Genomic DNA, 23,268 nt, shown 5'->3' with positions numbered 1-23,268 from the left:
AAGTTGTTAACAGACCACATAAGGTTATTAATCTACTGTTCACAGCCCATGATGCAACAGCGAACACTGCAGTCTCCTTTGACCCCAATGCACAGATTTATAAATTCATTTGCTCTTTTTTAAAAAAATTCCTTACTGATTTCCTTACTGATGAAGCATGAGAGGCTAAATATATTTGGGATCTCCTACTTAAAAATGTCAAGTTTGGTTTATATTTTGTTTTGTTTAATATTGCATAGAAACACTTGAACACAGTGTACTTATTTTTAGTGCCCCCAACTCTTGGCTTTTGGGAAAGGCAACAGCTATGAGGATGATTTTTTTTCATGGAAACTCTGTTTTTATTCTATTTAAAGCACATGTGTAATTATTCAGATGCATTTCCCCTGTGTGCTTTTATATCTGTTTAGAAGCTTCATTTCTCTTTCAAGCTGCATTTGTAGAGAATAGTAGACACAGGAGATTGTCTGAATGGTCTTTCCCAGGCAAGGCAACATTGTCCCAAGAGAACAGAGTGCAAGGTACAGTTTTAGAGACCTCTAAGGAAAAGATCCCATGGATAAATTATACGAAAAATCTACAAAGAACTTGGTAACCCATGACACTGCTAAATAACTTCGGCAGCTTCTGCATGATGCACCTAGATCTCCCGGGCATCTCTTTCAACCCAGAAAGGGAGAACAGCAAGATATTTTCATATTTTAATAAAGATCACATACTTAGCAATCATGGTTAATTTATTCTTCAAGATATACTTCCTCAATAAGCATGATTCTTATGCTTCTATGTACAGATTATAGTTGGGACAAGGAACTCCAGGCATACGGAACAAGAGAAGTAAAGCTGGTTCCTCATTTTGATGTTGCCAAAGATGTTAGAGACTGTGATTCAGCCTAACTGAAGTGAGACCTGAGAGTTCATCAATAGCAAAATTAGTATAACCATTTCCCAATTTCCCAGTCTTCTTTGGGAGTGTTTTGGGATCACCAAATGTTATGGAATAATTCAATGAATAGATATGTTTCCAGTCATGGATCATGATATATTTTGTGGCTAATAAGTCCTGTATCGGGTCAACAGAATATGGATAGTGAGATGGAAAGGACAAAACTTGATGTTTAAGAGTTGGCAAAACACATGATAAGATTAAGTATTTGTTTTATATGCGGCACTAAAAGGTTTTATTTTTTTAAGTATTTTTGTTTGTTCTGTATACTTCAGGCCTTGATCTTTTAGAATTTTTAAAAATCTCAGTCTATGTATTCTTGACTTTGTCTGAAGGATACAACCAATTTTCAAGAATACTACAATGCTGACACAAGACTAGAAAAATACTAATTAAAGGTTTAATTTGGGGTCATATTTTTTTCACTATTTATATTAACTGGGGAAAAAAAGCATAATGACCATCTCTTACCTGAGCAGGCTTCTTCTGAACAACTTGTTGAGGCTAAGAAAGAAAGAAAGAAAGAAAAGAATCGTTATAATTTAAAAGGAAACACACATAATGAAAATAATCAAGTATACATGTTTTAAACATAGACACTTGTCTGCAAAGACAAAAATTTCAAGGTTCAGATGGTTTATTTCAGGTTAAAGGGTGTTTATTCATTATCTTCACATGTTAAAGAAATACAATGCAGGGTATCTCCATTAAAACAATTCCCAACTAAGGTTCTGCAATACATACCAATTACATCAAAATAAACTTGCTCTTCTATTCACTTTGTTTTAGCCTGTATATCACAAAACTTAGGAAGTGAAAGGGCCTAATTTATTAATATTTTGGTTTTTAAAAAAAACAGCTTTACTGAGATATAATTTATATTCCATAAAATTCACCCAAATGAAGTGTAAACATCAAAGTATTTTAGTATATTCAGAGGGTACTACAAGCATCACCACAATCTAATTTTAGAATAATTTCACCTCCTGTGAAAGACCCTGTATCCACTATCACCCACTCTCCATTCCTTCCTGCTTCCCTAGCCAACCTCCCATCCCTAACCAATCACTAATCTACTTTCTTTCTCTATAAATTTGCCTATTCTGGACATGTCATGTAAATATATGGTCTTTTGTATCTTTTGTAATCATACAATATATGGGCTTCTTTCACTTAGCATAATGTTTTCTAGGATCATTCTGTTATAGCATGCATCAGTAATTCATTCCTTTTTATGGCCAAATAATATTCCATTGTATGGATATGCTACATTTTGTTTACCCATCCATCAGTTCATGAACGTCTGGGTTGTTTCCAACTTTTGGCTATCATGAATAATGCTGTTATGAACTTTCATGTATAAGAAAACTTCATGTATAAGTTTTAGTGTGTACATGTTTTCATTTCCCTTAGGTACATAGCTAGGAGTGGCATTTCTGGGTCACGAAGGTAACTGTACGTTAAACTTTTTGAGGAGCTGCCAGACAGTTTTTCAAAGCAGCCTCACCATTTTACATTCCCACCAGCAATGTATGAGGATTCCAATTTCTCCCCATATGTGCCAACACTTGTTATTGTCTGTCTTTTTAATGATAGACATCCTACTGGGTGTGAAGGTGAATGTCATTGTGGTTCCAATTTGAATATTCCTAATGGCTAGTGATGTTGAATATCTTTTCATGTACTTTCTGGCCATTGGTATATCTTCTTTAGAGAAATGTCTATTCAAATCTTTTCAAAATGTATTTGGCTTTTCATTATTGAGTTATAAGAGTTCTTTATATGTTCTGGATACATATCCCTTATCAGAATATGATTTGCAAGTATTTTTTTCCATTCTGTGGGTTTGTTCACTTTCTTGATGTTACCATTTGCAGAATATTTTGTTACACCTATATCTGTGTATCTTTATCATCTATATGTATTTAATTCTGGATGTAGTGCAAAACTCCCCTCTTTTGAGTAAAATACCTGAGGAAACTTTTTTCTACTCAGCCTAAATTAACTGTCCAATATTTAGAGTATTAGAAAAATATTTAAGTTATTCTTTGGTGTTGTAAAAGGTGGATCTGAAGCCCAAGTTTTTTAATGGATTACTTCCAGTACTCACTCTCATGTCTGAATATAAGCCTTATTTATTCTATCTACACATCCCTGAGATTTGCAAATACAACTGAACCACTTTGATGTGGGCAGTGACATGCTTCTGTGGTACAAATGAAAGAAATAAAATTGCTACAGAAGTAAGGTAAATTCACTATATTGTGAAGGGGTAGAGCTTCTATTCATTTTCTTTCAGAATTTCAGTGATGGTGTGATGTCTTATTGCCACTATAGTAAACGTGTTTTATAAAAATCATCAGAGCCTTTTTTTTTTTTTAGATGAACAAGATAAAAATAAAAGAAATGGCAAAATAATTTTGTTTACTGAAAAAAAAAAGTTTGAGTTTAAACCACAGTAGAGATGACATCATAAAAGCCCAGGTTTTGAGATGATGTTTTCTCCAGGTGGAATCCAACCAAGGATGATTAGGACTTCTTGCCTCTTAGGATTCAAATGTGTGTGCTAAGGGAGTATTCATTTCAAAAGAGTCATTTGTAAGAACGGACCACTCTTCTCCCCTCTCTTTTTTCCTGCTGATTTACACCTGTCCACATGTTTACTCCCAAACCATTTCAAATCCTCACACATTCTTGCAGGCTGACTGGTTCCTACTGCTCAGAAGTCCCCCTCCCTTTTTGGCCTAGGAGCCCACATTCATGTGTCTCCTGCACACTGCGGGTCTCAATGAAATCCTCTGAAAGGGCTGCCAGCTCACCCAATTTTCCATGAATTAGGTCCTGACACTTCAATGAGGGGAAAGACAATGTCTGAAACCCTGCCAGCCCTGGCTCCCGGCCTAGTTCGTGTCACAGAACTTCTACCAGCTGCCCTTCCACACAGCACTTCATACTTTTCCGACCACCAAACAAACAGACCCTTGAGGACTTTCAATGCTGGTTGGGGTTCTGGCTGCCAGGATGTTTTCCCAGCCCCTGGCACCCAATGGCTCCAGACTGTGCCGAGAACGTTTTCTGTTGTTGTTCTTTTGTGTTGCTTTTATTCTTATGAATGGCTTTGGTAGAAAATGCAGATGGAAGCACAATACTACTGCCATTCATAAAATGGGAAACGAAACGAACTGCTGTCTGGAAATTTTGGGGGACACCAAACAAACTGCAAATCTCTTATCTTCCTTGGGGCATCTGCTAGCTTAGATACCTAGAAACCAGTTGCCCCCCAGGGTTCTTGTCATTAGAAGCATGGTCGACCACTACATTTTTCTAAGAAAAAATGGATAATATCAACTGTGCATATTAATCTTGAGTGTGGTTAGCTGTATATCTCCCTGTGCCTTAATAAATGAGTAATATTTTACACATGCATCTCCCATATAGAAGCTAAAATCTTTTCTGTTTTCAACATCTGCCCCTTTGTGACTGGAAGGACCCAGGTCTTGTTATTTTCATTTGCTCACAGGGAAACTAAGGCAGAGGGAATTTAAATAACTTCCATGAGATCATTTTCTAAAGCTGAAACAACCAGGGTCTCCTAATTCTCTTAATCTCCCATATAATGCGCTGAGGAAACCCATTCTCAACCTTTTAAAAACAGTCAAATCCGATTCAACCCAGGAGGATAAGCTATACTTCACAGCCTTGGTTTCCACCTCCAGGTTCAGTCTTCTCCTTGGGATGTCTCAGGGTTCCCCTCCCCACCCCACTCCTACCACAGCCAGGAAGCCTCATGGTTTTGTCAGCAGGGCTAGCTCTGATTCTCCTAGGCTGCTGATGGAGAGTGAACCCTGGGGTGCAAGAGGCAGGCCTGCAGGGTCCAGCTGTTCCCCCTCCCCGCTTGGAGATTCTGCCCTTATTACCTGCTGTGGAGTGTCTGAGGACATCCCTTTTAAAGGCACGGGTTTCACAACGACTGTTCTATTGAACGGATAGCAAAGCCCTCCAAGCTCCTGATTTAGACACTTTTTTTTTAAAATTTAGTTTTGGCTGCGTTGGGTCTTTGTTGCTGTGCGCGGGCTTTCTCTAGTTGCGGCGAGCAGGGGCTACTCTTCATGGCGGTGCACGGAGCTTCTCATTGAAGTGGCTTCTCTTGTTGCGGAGCACGGGCTCTAGACACGTGGGCTTCAGTAGTTGTGGTATGAGGGCTCAGTATTTGTGGCTTGTGGGCTCAGTAGCTGTGGCTCGCAGGCTCAGTAGTTGTGGTGTGTGGGCTCTAGAGCGCAGGCTCAGAAGTTGTGACACACGGGCTTAGTTGCGGGATCTTCCTGGACCAGGGATCGAACCCGTGTCCCCTGCATTGGCAGGTGGATTCTTAACCACTGTGCCACCAGGGAAGTCCCCTGATTTAGACACTTCTGATGGTTCCATTTCTAGTTAAGTCTGTGCATACGGGGAATTTATACAGTTTAGGTGCTCTGTAGACCTGGCATGCCAACCTTTCCAAGCACTCAGATTTTGAGTTCCTTATAAGATTGTTATACTTTTCAAATAGCTTGTAATGAAAATCTCTCATTCCGCGGCTGCATTTTAACTTCCAAAATCCAATGGGTGGCAGAGAGCTTCCTCCCAGAACAAAAGAACATCAACAACAAAGGACTTTGAAGAAATGCTTTGAATTAATATAATGTTAAAATAAAACTGTGAAGAGAATTAAAAAACCCATCAACTGAATGAATCATGAAAAGATTAAGAAGGGCCCTCTCTAACCACGGGGACTTCAATGTGCAGTTTTCTGCAGGTTAACCCTTATATTGGACTCGTTCAGACAAATTGAAAGGACAATCTTTGAACAAATAAATATTATTGTTAAAGTCTATAAATAGCTTAGCTATTTATAGCTTAGCTATAGCATGCTAAGAAAGTGCAAAGGATATGAAAAAGGAAAGAACCTATTTTGGGATTTCTGAGATCATACAGCAAACCAGTGTTTCTCCCAATGAAAGGGAAAAAGTTACTGAATTTTTAATGTCCACAGAGTATTTTGGTTTTTAAGATTTTGTAGAAAGACACTGGTGTAGGAAATTTATTTCAGTATAATTAAGGGGCTCCCCAGCCCTCCTGAGAATCCAGCCTATGGTTCCAGGGAGTCTAGGTATTTCAAAGCTGATGCCTAGACAGCTAAGCTACCCCTTCTAGTAGGTACTGAAAGAAAATCCTTCATAACAAAGAACCTGAACATTAGTAGTTCATTTTAATACTAATTTAAACATTAAATGAAAAGAGGCTTGAACTGGGCTTAACCACTCAATTTTTTTTAAAAAAAAAAATGAGGTACAATGTATAGTAAAGTAAGGATGATCATTATGCAAAGGGTCTTACGTTGACCTTTGAAAGAAAATAGTCCTTCATTGGATCTCCATGCAGATGGGTCTTTTGGTTTTATGTAAGTAGTAGACTTTTAATCTAATTATATTTTTTGTTTTACTGCCAGCTAGCAATAGGTGGTTTTGTCCCCTTGGTTTTAAAATCATAAGACCACTGTTGAGTCAAGAGGTACTTCTGTTCCCTAGCACAAACTTCATGTAGATCGTTTTTGCATTCTCATAGCAGTATAGGGCAAGACAGATCTAGCTGTTTACTAAAAAAGAATTTTAAAACCCTCATTTCTTTTGTGAGACATGAAAGGCCCCTAAAATGTTAACTCTCATTTCTAAATGAAAGTTAACATTTTAGGGGCATTTCACAGCTCACAAAATAACAGCTCACAGGATAAGCTCAGTCATTTAACATTTAAAATTAAATATAGTATCCTGCTAAAAAGATGTTTGTTTTTAAACTTCCCAAAGAGTCCTTTATGGCCTAAGTCAGCTCATGGAGATAGGGGCGCTTATGTTTATGCTTGTATCCATACAAGTGCAACCAGATCCATCTTCTGCCTGAGCTGACTGATGAATTTCCCCCACCATTTGGAGAAAATTTAATAAACAAATCAACCTATTGCTCTATTACCTCAACTGCTTTCTGAACCAAATTCATTAAAAAGTATCAAATTGAATAAGTAGACACAACTCAGATTATATAAACTGTCCAGTCTCTACGTAAACACTCCAAACACAGCCATGAACCAGGAAGGCCAGCAGCAACTTCATGTCATGTACTGTACAAACTGACAGGAATTCTTTTTGACTTGTGATTTGAACGATATCCTTTTTGACCCTTTGTCCCAAGTAGTTTAAAGTCTCAAAAGATGACCTTTTTCTCTGTATATAACCATTTACCCAGATTCACTTTCATTTATGTGCTGAGAAATATGCTTTTCATTTTCAGTCTCTGAAATTTCACAGTGCCGTTCTGAATATATATATATATATATATATATATATATATATATATATATATATTTGAATATGACATTAACCCAGCTGGAGGGAGACTACCATCATCAAGAATGAAAATTCTTTCTTGCATTTCATGAAATGAGGTAATCAACACACTTGTTCATGGTGCTCTAGATTTAGTCTTAAAACTTAAGTATTTCAGAATGTCAAGATTTATACTTGGTCCCTTTAAAAAATGAACTGTATGTGCTATAGGTTTTGAACCTTTAAAAAAAAAAAGCCTAAGACCCTCTCCCTCTTCTTTTACAAATCAGATCTTATCCACGTGGAATCCTACAACAGGAAGCAGACAAAATGGTACTTCCGACTGGAGTGCCGATGCCTCATTCACATGGCCTCCCAACCCACTCCCTGTCTTCCCAGGATGTCCCTGAGGCTCCTCAATGCAACACCAAGAGCTCCAGGGAATGTAAAATAACAGTCTCTGATCTCTAGATGCAAATCCTCCATCATACCCGTATCATCAGGATAGTTGGAGTCGGAGCATCTTCATAGCATTCACTCAGTGTGGTGTATACTGTTAGGTTGAACCATATGGACTTGAGTTTTTGTCAGTCAAAACCAGTCAAATAGCAACAATTTCATATGGTTTAACCTAATAGAATCAAGGAAAGGTGGCCGTTCTCACTAATTCAACTATATAATTTTTGTGATTTGTCATTAGGCTGGATCAGCCAACAGATTTCTGTACTTTTTATGAACCTAGATCCTGCACTCAATCTCTCTGCTTATGACTCTCCACCCCGCATCCTGACCCTTAAAGTTATTTTGCCAAAGTTTTCTGCCAGACTCTGTGGTGAGAGGAGGGATTTGCTTTACCAGGTGTGATGTTCTGGTGTTCTCATTTATTGTGCAGCCTTTCTTCCAGAGCACCATGTCTGTCTTTGTGATCATCTAGCTAACTTCTCATACCCACTCCAAGCCCTTCTGAACTCGACCTCTTCATTGAAACTGAATGGCTGGAGTGACTGGCATATAACAATTCTTGGTGGTTATTCAGGGTGGCTTTCTATGAAAACTGTGACTTCTAGTTCAATTTAAAATGAATGGTCAACTCTCAGTTAGTGACATACCTATACGGAAGCTGAGTTCAGAGCATTCTCTAACACCAAGTGGTCAAAAAATTATTTGATCTCCCTAAGGAATGTTTTTGGTAATTAGATAGGAAGGTGTGTCTGAAATTTGAAGAATTTCAGATCAAATGTTGGTTCAACAATGTGAGGATGAGACTCAGCTGTAGCTATATACAAATCTCACGCCTATTGCCTATACCACTCTTACTGGGCTGAGAGTCTTCCTGTTTTAATGGCTTCCTCAGTTGAGGATGATCCTGCCCCCTTGTGGTGGGAGGCCTTAGTAAAGAGGAGAAACCATCCATCATAAGTAAGTAGCTAGTGCTAATTTTTCTCCAGCTTAGAAAAAGCCTGGGTTGGGTCACAACTTCTATATTTTGCTCCTTCTGTGTGCACTTAGAGTTGACTGTGCAACGTGTGTTCACGTGGAGCCTCAAATGGTTACAATTTGACAGTAACATCTGGCCCTTAGAGAGTAAAGGAGATTTTGTAGTTCTCTGTACAATGTCTCCTATCAAGTGATAAATCTATGGGGAGTTTTGGCAAAATCTCTGGAATTTTTGCTCAGTATTGGGGAGAAGGGGAGGTGTTCTTTATTTTCTACTCAACTTGGCTTTACTCTTAGACTTATCGCAAAAGACAAAAGTAAGCATCATTTCAAAAGTATTTATTGGATTATTATAGTAAAGTGCCCTCGCTGCAGCTGACCTTGTTTAATCTGTTCAAGGATGAGAATAGTCACAGTCTACTCTAGTTAGTGTTTATTAACATCAGCCTGAATGTGTACGGCAACGAGCCACAGTAGTTCTCATGAAAACAGATTTGAGAGCCAATATTTTGGAGTTTTTGCCTTCCCTCTGGTACCTTTCAGACACCTTCAGAATGGAGGAGAAAGATCAACGAGAAATCCTTAAAAAAACCCTCAGCGTCCTGATTAGTTTCCAAAGCCAACCTTCTACAATTTGACCTGATGAATTTATTCACTGGCTCATTAAATTTGAATTGATATTTGATAAACTACACATCAGATGGGCACTGGGCATACAAAATGAATATGAAATGTTTCCTAGTCTCAAGGATCCTAGAGTCTAATGGGGGAGGCAAATGAGGATATTAAGAATATAACGTGAGACTTCCCTGGTGGTCCAGTGGTAAAGAATCTGCCTTCCAATGCAGGGGCCGCAGGTTCAATCCCAAGATCCCACATGCCGCAGGGCAACTAAGCCCGCATGCCACAACTACTGAGCTTACGTGCCTCAACTAGAGAGCCTGCATCCACAAACTACAGAGCCCACGCACTCTGGAGCCTGCGCGCCACAACTAGAGAAGAGAAAACCCGCACGCCACAACTAGAGAGAAGTCCAGTGCTGCAACAAAGAGCCCGTGCGTTGCAATGGAAGATCCCTCATGCCACTACTAAGACCTGACGCAGACAAAATAAATAAATAAATAAAATATTTAAAAAGTATAACGTGCAATTTTAGATTAATTTTCTCCTATTTTCAATGTAATCTTAAGTGTAGAGAGGCATGCTCATCAAAGTAAAAAAAGAATAATCATAAGAAAGAAGAGCTATTTTCCCTCTAATAGGGAACATGAGAAGGTAGAGGTAAGTTCACTGAAGAAAAAAAATACAAGAAATTTGCAGACTTGATATAGAGGAAAAGTATCATTCATCCCTATCACGAAAAATACAGGTAGAAAGAAATTTTCTTTTTCACTTTGGAAAGTTAAAGATTAGAATTAAGTTTAAAAACGTCAGAAAACGAAACAAAACAAAAATGCAGCTATGGCAGTAGTGTTGCTAAAACCATGGTTAATTTTTTTTTTTGCCACTCCGCGGCACGTGGGGTCTTCCCGGACCGGGGCACGAACCTGTGTCCCCTGCATCGGCAGGCGGACTCTCAACCACTGCGCCACCAGGGAAGCCCTACCATGGTTAATTTTAAACTTAAAATTGTGCTCCTGAGCTGCAGCTCCTGAGCTACAGCATTTAATAGGGGTTTTTATCTTACGGAAGATGGCTGTACTTTGGGGATATAAAGCATTCCGAAGTAAACAGTCACACACAGGTTGGGTAAAGAATACGTTGTCTCACGAGTAGACTTCACATCAATTTTTATAAAAAATTTCATCTCCAAGATTTGGGGGGAAGAATTCACCCTTAGGCAAAGGAGCTGAGTAAAAATTGTGAGATTAGTGTTACTCCATAGAAAAAGAATTAATCTTGTTTCAGACCTATGTACTCATCCTACAGGTTTTTAAACAGAAACACTATGCATTTTTTGGGTATTTTTTAAAGACGCAAATTATTTATTTATTTTCTTTACATATTTCTTTTTTCTGTGTATGACCATTCACAAAGCTAGTTCACTTTGCAAATGCACACGTGGCTAACAGCACCAAAGTGAAATGAATAAATATGTGGAACACTATGCTTTGGGTTTTGACAAATCAAACACATGTGCATAGATGCTATGGACTAAATTCAAACTTTAGCTAATGCCAACTTTAGCCAGACAGAAAGACTAATGGTCAATAATGGATAAAAGGAGACATCTATAAGATAATGGAAATTAAACTGTATACTATAGGAGATGAGCCATAATTAATACTCCAAATTTGTTGGGGACATACTTGAAAGTCCATTTAAGATACAACGTCTTCTTAACATTTGATGGATTATTCAGAGTGGTTATATGAAACTGGATTTGGACTTGATGAACTAGAGACACAATTTTTCATATCACATGTAATACCCTTTTTTGTGTGTTTGCCCATTTGCATGGGATAGAAATCGTGTGATTTTTAAGTAGTTCTAATTACTTTTATGTTAACGAAAGAGATTTAGAATCAATACTTAGAAAACTTCTTTGATGCTGAGAACATCTGTCTGGGTCGTAGACTAAAACACTTAAAAATGGTTTTACCACTACTATATATAAAATAGATAACTAATAAGGACCTACTGTATAGCACACGGAACTCTCCTCAATACTCTGTAATGACCTATATGGGAAAAGAATCTAAAAAAGAGTGGATATATGTATATGTATAACTGAATCACTTTGCTGTACAGCAGAAACTAACACAATGTTGTAAATCAGCTATACTCCAGTAAAATTTTTTTTTAAATGGTTTTACAAAATGATTTGAGGAGCCAGTATTTCCCAGCAGCTATACTAGTTACACACGGAAACCGAATTTAAAAAGCTGAATCATGATTTTAGGCATTTCCTTTCCTTAAGGAAAGAGTCAGTAAATTTATTTGTAATCTCTTACACTGTTAAGGACTACAAAGGGATAGTTTATGGGTTGAGAGCTCTATGGTACTTAACTGAGTCATATCTCTCCTAGAACCCTAAGTTAGCAATATTTTCTTGGCCTTAGCCTGGGACTGACTTTAGCAGTTGAGTTGTTTTTCTTGGAGGAGGTTTAATATTCAATCCGAGAAATGTTAACTATTCCTGAACATTAGCTTATGTCCTTGAACGTTTTAAACAGTTGTAGAAGTAGGCTCTCTTCCTTGCACGTTCTCAAACTTCCAGAGTGTACCCAGCACGCCTGTCTTTCCAGAGAATACTTTCTTCCTGGACCCTCCCTGGAGGTTTTCTCTGGATTAATGTCCCTTTCTTCAGAATCTGTAAATTAAAACATCTCCCTTCCTTCTTCAGAAGAACCTCACATTTCATTAGGCTTGTCTCCGAAATCTCCACTTCACACTCAAGCGGAGACTGAGGTAACCAACCCCCTGCACTACCTAACTCAGCTCTACCTCAGCTCAACTGCTCTAAAACTGATGATTCTAGCATCGGTATACTGTCATCCTAAAAACTACATGTCTTTGTTTAGACCATTCCAGAAACGTCTCTCTGAACTCTGTTTCGTGATCACACCCATGGAATCAAACATTCTTTAACTACAATTCAGGATAAGGTGACATGACTCTTCATTTTGTATTTCTGTTGATCATATATGAATAACAGAGCAAGGTACCATTTACAAAGTGATTTAACGTGTACTGTCTGATTTACCCCACAACAGCCATCCGCTGTTCAGATTTACACACAAGCAAGCGGAACCCTAAAGACAGTAAATGGCTTACAAGGGATTACAAGGCCAGGATAGAGCAAAGCTACAACTGCAGCCCAGGTCACATGGTTCCACATCTTTTGCTCTTTCTACTAGGCCACACTGCTGCAGTGAACAGCTTATTCTGTGCTTATTTTCTTATTAGAAATCAGTGCTATATGCAGCATCTCCTCTCCTCCATAAAAAGAGCATCTGTTTAAAAAGATAATAAAAGTCTAGCTTTCTAGGATTATGACTTCACTAAGAAGAAAAATGATCAAATAAGAAAAACTGCATTTTAATGTAATGATATTAAAAGATCTTAGTTCAGACGAAGGCTTCTAATATATTTAAAGGCAAAATCAGTATTAGGAAACTATTTTCATAGTAACAGCTTTCTTCTGGAAAAAGTTTTCTTGTCAAGAAATATAAATAGCATCTTCTTTCACACTAGATTTCTATAGAAGTAGAAATCCTGTCCTGCTATGTATATATATGCTTTCCTTTATTCTTTTATTTCCCTTATTCCCTTTGAAAAGTTTATGGAAACAAATTCAGGCAAGTCTGTGAAGGCTAAGATTTCTGTGATAAATGCTAATAAATTATTTTTGTTTTTTTCCCTGTTTATCACTTGCTCTAACATGTGACGGTGTTAAAAAATGTTAGCTATAAATTCCATGGTGTTTATGACATAGGAAATAGTAGACACAGTTCCCGTATCTGTGATGCTTATAATTTCATGTATTATATATATTATTGTCTGTGAGCACAACGTGAGGAAGAATAATGATGCCTGCTTCCCATCAGATGCCATACGGATCCTTCCATACAGACCCTTCATCTACATCATCAGACATCTGTCCTCATTCCCTGTGTCTTTCTACTCAAGAAATCTGTATGTCTCTTGCCTTTAATCCCTTGTCCTGTATGGCCTCTGCATTCACTGGCTGGTGCTTTTGTGAATGTGTTCATTTCTTTGGAATGTGACCACCCATGACACTTATTTTTTACCCACGATATATATAAATATATACTGCCATAGAGAGGGAGTCGTTTAAAACACTCCATTTAAAGCCTGCACATATATATATATGTAATATATATATATATATTTACATTAAGGCACAATTACTAGTCAAAGCTATGGACGTGGACCACTCCATGCTCCAGTCTCAGAGAAGCTGTATCTGCAAACCCTAAGCAGACCGCGCCACCAATGGAAAATTCCCAGGGAAATTGCCCACCCACCTGACTCAGCTCCTAGCACACTTCCTGTCTTCTCCATAGAGTAAATATTCAAAAAATTGTTTTCAGCTGATTTCTACACCCTCTTGGTGCCTGGAGGAAGTCCTCCTCTTCTTCCAGTTCCTTTTCCTCAGGTGGTGGTGATACCCTTTCATAGACTTCATAAAAGGATGCTGAAGAAATGCAGATTCCTGACTCCACTCCTTGATTCAGGAGGGACCAGTAACCTGCCTTATAAATAAGCGACTGGGCCTCTGGATGTTACTCTGAGGAACATCGTCATAGGAAAACCAGCAAGACTGTAGTTGACACGAGGGAGATATTTTCCCGAGATATTTTCCCCAGGGATCCAAGAGTGGTGAGAGGGACATGGGTATATTTTTAAAACATGCGAAGACATATTAAATACGACTTTATCTCCCTCTGTTTCCTGTAGATCAGTGTATGTGGGGAAGGGTAATAGAAATTTAACCAGTTTATAAAAATGTAGGTAATGAATTCTGATGAGTCTCAAGTATCCCACCAAAGAAAATTCCTCTTGTATGCTTTTGGGTACAATAGGGAACCCCAACTCAAACTGTCTTAATAAGGATATTATTATTATGAATAAAAAAAACCCACAAAAAACAAACAGAAAGCCTGGAGATGGTGCCCCTCCAGAACTGGTTAATTCAGCAGGTTAAATGCAGTTGGTTAAATCCTTGGGGTTTCAGATTCTTTCTATCCTTCTGCTCTGCCATCTTACATTTGTTCTCACCCCATCTTCCCCAGAGTCACAAAATGGGTATGGCTGTTCCTGGTGGCGCTTCCAGGAAAGTCAGTGTCTCCAGGAGGAGAGACTGTCTGTCACTTCCTCTGGTCCCAAGCAGACTTCTCTGCTCTCCTCTCCCTGCAAGAAGAATGGGATCACCATGACTGGCGCAGACAAATCAGACTTACCCCTGGGCTAGGAAAAGGGTCACTTTCTGTGAACAAAGCAAAAGAGGGGATGGATCTAGAATAGCAATCAGTTGGCTTTGATACTCTTCCCTGTGCCATTTCTTCTGTCTCTGAGCGCCGGCAGGTAGTGCCCTCTTGACTCTGAGATCACCTGCACAAGATTTTTCTCTGCCTTGTTTGTCCCGCACTAGGGCATAAAGCTTTGGTCTTTGTCAAGCTGTTTCACAGGAGGTAGAAGAACAGGCCTCTTCGTAGAATGTACGCATTGCAGTGTTATGATTATTCTGGAGATGGTTGTATGGGGGTTTTGCTTTCCCAGACTGTTTGGAATTTTCCTTTGGTGAATCCAGATTTGAGTTCATTTCATCGTGGACTGAAGGGTGTAGCTGTTCCTGACAGTTAAATGAGTGTGCCACGCTGCCTGAAATCCAGCTGTAACTCATTGGTCATGTCCAAAAGGGATTCCAGAGATGGGCAGGAAATAACTAACAGGAGCTTCTGCCCATCGTCTGGAAGTCGACTGAATGTCGATTGACTTTTAACGGGAGTCAACCGGGAGTTCTGCTTTGCTCTGTAGAAGAGCAGAACCTGGGCTAGGGTTCTTGTGCTTGGGGCCTTAGGCTGCCCAGGCTTAGACCTTAGGCTGTCCCTACTCTGTGAATGACTTGCCTAGAGCTCTAGATAATATATGTCTTGGTATGTCTGGGCTTATTGCCAGATCCGTGTGTGCACCTCTGATCTTAGGAGGGACTGTTGGTGGTAGTAGTTTTTTTTAAATAAAGGAAGGATGTTTGTAAGGTGCTATCTTTGATTGTAGCTGCTTTTTCCAGGATGTGGAAACTGCTTTGGAGTACTACAGAGGCAGCTGTTCGGCCTTGAGGGAATTCTCCCGGAAGAAACTCCATCTACCTTGTCAAGGTTTGGAGGCGACGTCTTGGTACCTGCAGAGCTTTGGTCCTTTCACACACACATACACACACAAAGGAAGTTTAAGGCAGTGGTGGAGAACAAGCTTTAGAACCAGAATGGCTTCTAAACTCAGGTCTAGACCAGTTATGCACAAGCCCTGTGACTTGGTAGCAAATTACACTTCAATTTCCTAATTCGTATAACGTGGATACCTCGCGGGGCCCTTGCGGTGATTAAAAATGATTAACATCTCTAACGCACGTGGCACAACTGCTGGCTGTAAAAACGTCCTAATCATTATTTAATAGCGCTAGGCGGGTAGGGGTGGTGTAGTAGTAATAGTAGCAGCAATAGCAGCCGCAGGAGCAAGGGCAGCATCCCTCCCTCCCGGCTGGTGATTTGCATCGTTCAACATCAAAGAACTGGGTTTCACTCTGGTGAACGATTACTGGAGTCTCTGCAATAGAAATTTAAAATCCCCCCCCCAACTCTGATTTGCCAACGTGTCACTTCTGTGGCCTTCAAGATTCCGATTTTGCCTGCACAGGTATATGCACGGCAACCAGAGCAGGATTTTTTATGTGCTTTGTTCACCTAACTTGCACAGGACAATGGCAATTTCCTTTGTATTGTGTGATGCAGAGTTCATTGGCATACATGTTACAAAGATGTTATCTAGCCCGATTTCCTTCATTCGGCTCTCTCCTGGCTATTTAAAGCATTTGATTTGTGGATAGGGATGTCCTCCCCCCACGTTCTTATAAGGCCAAAAAAAAAAAAAAAAAAAGGAATGGAACAAAAGATTTACAGAGAGGAGCAAAGAACACACGCATTCACAATATTAACCAGGAACCGTTACTTAGTGGTAAAACAGCTTAATAATAGTGGCTTGCAAGCTGCATCTGACCCACAGATCCCATTTGTTGAATGCATCCAGCCATGTGAACATTTAAGCTATATGTGTCAGGCATGTATGAGAATTCCCTGTAGCTTTTTTTCATAATATTACTGTAATATGACACTGCATCAAAAATGCAGCGCCTAAAGCACTTAACTGCAACCCTGCAAGACTTCACGGCTTAAAGTACTTCCCTTGTTCTCCTGTCTTCAGAACACCCTGGGCTGCTGGGAAAGACAGCCAGGCTTTAAAATGTACTATTGTCAGGCATTTCTTTTGAGAGGAACCTATATTTTATTAAATTTAATTAGTGACTACCAATTAGACTGCAGGATTAAAAAAAAAAAAAACCCAATGCTTTATTTTCTTCAGAAATTACCTCTCTCCAAAAATAACTTTCAGCAAGTTACAAAATTAGAATTTCAATTAAATTCAAATTTAATTCTCCTTTTTCAAAGTTATGTGTTGCTTGCAAACTACCTTTAGAATGGTTAGGCTGTTAAAAAGAGTCAAGAGATAACACTTTTCTTTAGGACACAGCAGCATTATTCACATTACATCTGCATGAGTGTTACACAGACAGAAAAAAAAAACCCCAAATCAAACAGATGCCCTTAGGCTATAACGATCATATATACCACACTGCCATTACGCAGATATTTCTGTCAAAGAGATTTCATTTATTTGACAAAATTTTGAGTAGCTACTTTGTGCTAAGATGACTACCGGACTATTCTCAAACAACTGCTAAGCAAGCATCCAAAAGAGAACATTCCACTCACTACACGTTTACTGCTTAGTAACTCTTCTAATGGTTCTGATAATTGATAATAGTCCCTGTATAATCTTAAAATCAAGCTAAGTTTCCAACCTATTGTTCGACATCAATAGAATGCAGAACTGATGTGAAAGCTTGGCTGTGTGCACAATCTACTTTTCCTAATGTTTCCCCCCAGACTCAACACCTACAGTAGCATCTTCAGGATGCTAAGCTGTGCACACTGAAAGTCCCCTGCTATTGACCAGCAGTCGAGCCACTGCTTCCAGCAGCGGGGACAGGGGTAAACTAAAGGGCAACTCTGCAGTACTGCTTATGCTTAAAGAACAAACATTAAGGAAAGTTTAAAAAAGACGCGTAGGGGCTTCCCTGGTGGCACGGTGGTTAAGAATCCGCCTGCCAATGTAGGGGACACGAGTTCGAGCCCTGGTCCAGGAAGATCCCACATGCCGTGGAGCAACTAAGCCCATGCGCCACAACTACTGAGCCTGTGCTCTAGAGCCCACGAGCCACGACTACTGAAGCCCGTGCGCCTAGAGCCTATGCTCCACAACAACAGAAGTCACCACAATGAGAAGCCCGCGCACCGCAACGAAGACCCAAAGCAGACAAAAATAAACAAACAAATAAATAAATTTATTAAAAAAAAAAAAAGACATCTAGCTCGGAGTTGTGTCTGGTCGGGTATATATAATCTGATAAAGGTGACAATAATAAAGGAACAAGCTTTTGTGGACCTCGGCAAAGGCCTTTCCTATATATATCACCATGTTTATGAGGACTGACCAGTGGACCTCGGGTCCCCAAGGTCACCCAAGCAGCTAATAATGGATGGAACAGACACTGAAATCTATGCTAGTCTGTTCCAAAGGGCACACTTTCCCTCCACTTACGCAGCATAGGACTGTAATGATGACAAAGTATCTGTACAAATACAATTCATCTCCCAAAACACCCTAGCCCCAATTCTCAAAGTGGTGAGGAATGTTCCTCTGTCACAGCCCAAGAACAGACTTAGCCTACATGGGACAGAAGCCCGGGAAATAAACTGGCAAGTTGGTGTCTGTGATGTGCACTGAGGATGCTAAAATCATGTTTGTTTTGAAGGGCAGTGGCAAAGAAAAGTTCATTGACTGTAGCTGTTACAAGAATTGTTTTCTAGAAAGTGAGGAAACCCTTGGAGGAGATGGCTGCTTTAGGATTTCCCAGATAGTAGCCATGTCACAATGCCCAGAGAGTCCAGCAGATGCACAGATTTCCTCCCGTTTCATGAGAAAGTGGTTGCTCTCACGTTAGGAGTACTTTGCAAACATGGAACAGGGCACCACGTCTGGTGGGGAATACATTCACCCCTACATACCATACTATTTATGATCATATAAGTGTCTCTATAGTCTCAGCTAGCACTGTGCTTGGTCCTACACCCAAAACGAGGTTTGATGAACTGAATCTATCCTTCTAACTTCCCATTGAGCTTGTTTGTTCGTTCATTTTTTTCATTCCTTCAACATACATTCATTGAGTGCCTTCTAGGATCAGGGCGGCACATAGGTTCGTCTCATACAGTAGGTACTCAAGAAATGAGAAAGGAAGAAAGGATGAAAGAATATGATCTTTGCCACTTGACAAGTCTAGTGATGCTCACGATAATGACCGAGTGTCATCAAGAAACACAAACAATTACATTCAGTGCATTTATAGATGTAGCCAGAGACACACGAACCATATCCATTAGCCAGATTTTCACATACAACATTATCAAAATTTCAAGTTAAAAAGTTAAAGATGTTAATATTCAACTATCTGGAAAATTAATATTTTCTGAGAGTCCAAAGATTCGCTGAACTTTTACAGTATCTGGTTTTTTTTTGTTTTTTTTTTTTTTCCAGTATCTGGTTTTGACCCCAGCTCTCACTTTCCCTTTCTTCTGGGAAAGGTCGTGCAATGACGATGAATGTGACCCTTCAGTGAAATCTAAGTATCTTGCCTTACGCTTCTTAGGATGAAAATGTAGATTTCTTGCATTCAAAAACCTGGACCTTGAAGTCAAATTGTGCTACAAACTGTGTACAACTGAAGAACAAAGATAACTGTTTAAACTAGCCAAATTTATTAAACTATTCAAGCACTCCCATTTCTTGGATTTGATAAATATTTTAGTCCTCCATTGGTTGCGGTGATCTGGCCTCTAGCTACTAATAGGTCCACACACTCAGAATTTTTAGAGGGAAAAGAATACAGATGCCTGATCGGCAACTTGTATGCTGAAAATACCATGCATATTTGGACACACAAAGCCTTGGATATATATCAATCTGCCTACACACGCGTGTGCACACACATACATCTATCTATAAACTTTGTTAGCTCCTGGATTTCATTCTTGTTGCCCTTGATAAACAAAGAAGTTATAACCATATAAAGGATATTTATAGGAGCGAGAATCTCTTGTCTTTCAACATTGGATCGCTTTACATGGTTGTAAGATGATGGTTTTGGGAGGGAGTAAAGTAGGAAATTCCAAAATGTGAATGGTATTTAGACTTCTTAAATTTTTTTCTTCAAAGGCAAAGAAAAAGAATAAAATTATGTTTTCGTTATTTGACAAGATGGCATGCAGAAGGGCTGTTGGGCAGAAAAATAACTATAAGGAATACAAAGATCTAGTGACTTGAGTCCCTTTCATGAAATATGTAAGTTAAAAGAATATTCAGTAACCATAAAGCAACTTTTTCTTTGATGCTGAACAAAAAACAAGCTTGAAGTTTAGTGCTGCTGAGCAAATGAATGAAAAATACAGATGTCTTTACCTTCAGCTCAACTCAGGGTCGCCATCTGAATCGTCCCATGCCTAACTCTTTGTACAACTGACTAAATGTATCACAGCATTAGTCAACAGCAAAAGTTTCAAGCAAAACTTAAAAGTACATATTTTTCCTTCTTTTAAAAAATCTCTTAATGAATTAGTAAATGCAGTTCTGCCATATCCCTTTTCTTGTCCTCCATGAATTCAAACCTTAAAATAACACAGAAAAGCGAAACATGTTACGTCTTTTCCTGGTGTAGTACTCCAGTCTAATGTTTTCAAATTAACTAAGACATTGTTTCATTTAAAATGTAGGACTTTGATGCTATTTTAATTTTCCAAAGTCAGCTCATAATGCCAATTTCCCCAAAGGTCAAAAACAATATATTAAGGAAATACCACCTGCTACTAAGAGCTTCCATAGGAAATTTGCATTTCCACTTTGCAGTGTATTATTTAGGGGAGGAAATGACAACCTACTTCATTATCCCAAAGCACGGAATCCCAATCCCTGCAAAGGAGCAGAAAAAAAGAAAGAAGACCAGTGTCCATTTTTCCACTGACACTTCATGGAAATTAAAAATTCAGTAGGAGAAAGCAAAAAGCATGTGTTGAAAGATGTCAGGCCCACCCACACACTCTCTTCCGTTTCTGTTAAAGCCAGCCCACCTGAGTGGGGCTAGTTGTACAGAGGGGAGGGGATGGGCCCTGGGCACATTTTTCAATCTTTTGTAAACAATCCTTGAAGGAATAAGGTGGTGGTCACAGCTGTGCCCTTTATCTGGCCTCCGAGAGTGAGAGGGAACACATGGAAAAGGTCTTTCCAGAGTGCAACAGATCTTTTCTACAGAGCTATTTACAAACCAAACAAGGTTGAAGATAGATGACTTCCTACTGTCCAGCTCACAGGGAAGAAGCATTTTGCTCAGGTATAGGATATACATGAAGGAACAAAGGAATTGCAGAAAGCATCTCCTCTTATAAGCATTCAACTATATTGAGGTGTCCAATATATTTTACTCTGAAAGTAATCCATAATTTTTCAGCTTTTCTTGAGGGTATCATTTCTCTCTTCTTCCCTCTCATCCTTTTCTATTTTTCATGGTTTTCCTCCTTCTACAGTTCTTATCACCATTTACAAAAACCTGCTATTCCCTGTCATATACCCCATACTTAATGTGTATGGTAGTTAAAGAAACCTGTATCTTGACACATTACAAAGATTTGTTCAGTGGATCAGTGATTTGATCTGGGTAAGGGCAAACAACTAGTTTGATCAACTGTTTTTCTCCACTGAGTTGAGTGACTACCCTCTTTAAAGTATAGAGTTATTTTCAGTTGAATTTAGTTTAAAGTTGAGTAAAGGTGTATTCTTTGAAGTCACTGATGTAAGGTACTTGAAGAACTGATGTAAGGTTTAGTTGGTTATCTACCTGTGCAAATTAACTACTTAAATATGTATGTCCTCAGGGAAGATCAAGTTCGTAAGCTTCTTTTTTTAACTTTTAAAACAAAGTTGAGTTTATATAGGTCTTTAAAATTAGCAAGAGCTTCCTTTCATCTTCAGAGATGAAAATTATTTAAATTTTGTGGTCACGATGCATATAGCTCAAAAAATCAGCGTTGTTAAAGATACAACTCTGCAATACAAGAATGGAAAACAGAGGGTTTTGCTATTGAGAGAAATGGTTCAACAAACTGGCCGAAAGGTCACCCAGTCTTTACCTAAGAAGCAGTTTTGAGAGCAGAGAAAACCGCTCTTATATACATATACAGAACTCATATACATGAACGTAGACACAATATCCAAATACCTATACAAAACCTTGGCCAATTCCCTGAATACTTTAGTTCAGAATCTGAAAGTCTGCTGTGCACAGACCGTGTTAAAATGGTGAAAAGATTAAAAAATGGAAATATCAAAGGAAATGAAAAAGAATTGGGATTGTTTAGTTCGAAAAAGATGAGGATGCTGGTAACTTAGGAGCTGTCTTGGGGGGACCTCCCTGGTGGTCCAGTGGGTAAGACTCTGTGCTCCCAATGCAGGGGCCCAGGTTCAGTCCTGGTCGGGGAACTGGATACTGCATGCATGCCGCAACTAAGACCCGGGGCAGCCAAAATAAATAAATAAATATATTTTTTTAAAAAAGAGCTGTCTTGGGGATATGTATATAGGATAGGGACGAATAAGCCTCTCTCTTCCGTGAGCGCAAACCAGGAAATATTTGTATTAATTTAGGAAAGGCATCTGGATAGCTGGAAGCATGACAAACTATATACATCAAGACTCTGGCTTCTAACTCGTTTTCTGCTTCTAGCTGGCTATGAGATCTTGGACCAGTCTCTTGAACTCTCAAGATTTCCATTATTTCCATCTCAAACGTCTAATGTCACAATTCTATAACGCATAAAGAACTGTTTGTCTTTGCCTTCTTCAAAACTGAAATAATGACCCGGCCACTTAAAAGTGAAGGAATGTCTTTTCCAGTGTGGTTAATATATTTGGCAGCAAAAATGAACCCCCAGCAGAGGTAGAAAGAGAAATCAAAAGGCAAGATGGTCTGTAGTGAAGGAGCAATTCGTCTTTTCAGAAAGTTGTGATTCCTTCCCACAGCCTGGCGTGACCACGGATGGTAGCTCAGAGAATTACATTTCAGAAAACGCTCTTGGTTTTCCTACCATGAAGGGAATGGATTCAGTACCTACAAGTATAGCAATTAACAGGCACCTGTGACCATCCTGCTCGGAGGCAGAAAGGAGCCATTTTGTGCAAACAATCCCGCGCTGGAACTCTGGCTGGTTTGAAAATGGTGTTAAGCTGTACTTTTAAAATGAGTAATAAAACTCCCATGTGTTGGGCTTCCCTGGTGGCGCAGTGGTTGAGAGTCCGCCTGCCGACGCAGGGGACACGGGTTCGTGCCCCGGTCCGGGAAGATCCCACATGCTGCAGAGCGGCTGGGCCCGTGAGCCATGGCCGCTGAGCCTGCGCGTCCGGAGCCTGTGCTCCGCAACGGGAGAGGCCGCAACAGTGAGAGGCCCGCGTACCGCAAAAAAAAAACCCCAAAACCCCCCAAAAAACAAAACTCCCATGTGTTGAAAGAAGGCCATAAAACACTGCAACTCCTCCCTTTACAAAAAAAAAAAAAAAGGAACATCTAGGCCTTTCCCTAGAAGGCTGCAATGGCACACTCTCCCAACATGACACTTC

The 23,268-nt window shown here is 39.4% G+C and overlaps 1 protein-coding gene across 1 annotated transcript in view; it reads right to left on the bottom strand.

Moving 5' to 3' along the window:
* Positions 1-23,268, bottom strand: part of HMGA2 (high mobility group AT-hook 2) — a 138,343-nt gene that overhangs the window by 13,556 nt on the left and 101,519 nt on the right. Inside the window, exon 4 of the mRNA XM_029206332.1 lies at positions 1,418-1,450. Coding sequence (XP_029062165.1) covers positions 1,418-1,450 — 33 coding nt within the window. The remainder of the gene's footprint in view (positions 1-1,417; positions 1,451-23,268) is intronic.

This window comes from Monodon monoceros, unplaced genomic scaffold, assembly GCF_005190385.1.
Source record: "Monodon monoceros isolate NGI ecotype Baffin Bay Population unplaced genomic scaffold, NGI_Narwhal_1 Super_Scaffold_6, whole genome shotgun sequence".
NCBI classification, from domain to species: Eukaryota; Metazoa; Chordata; class Mammalia; order Artiodactyla; family Monodontidae; genus Monodon; species Monodon monoceros.
This window is presented reverse-complemented; position numbering and strand designations above follow the sequence as displayed.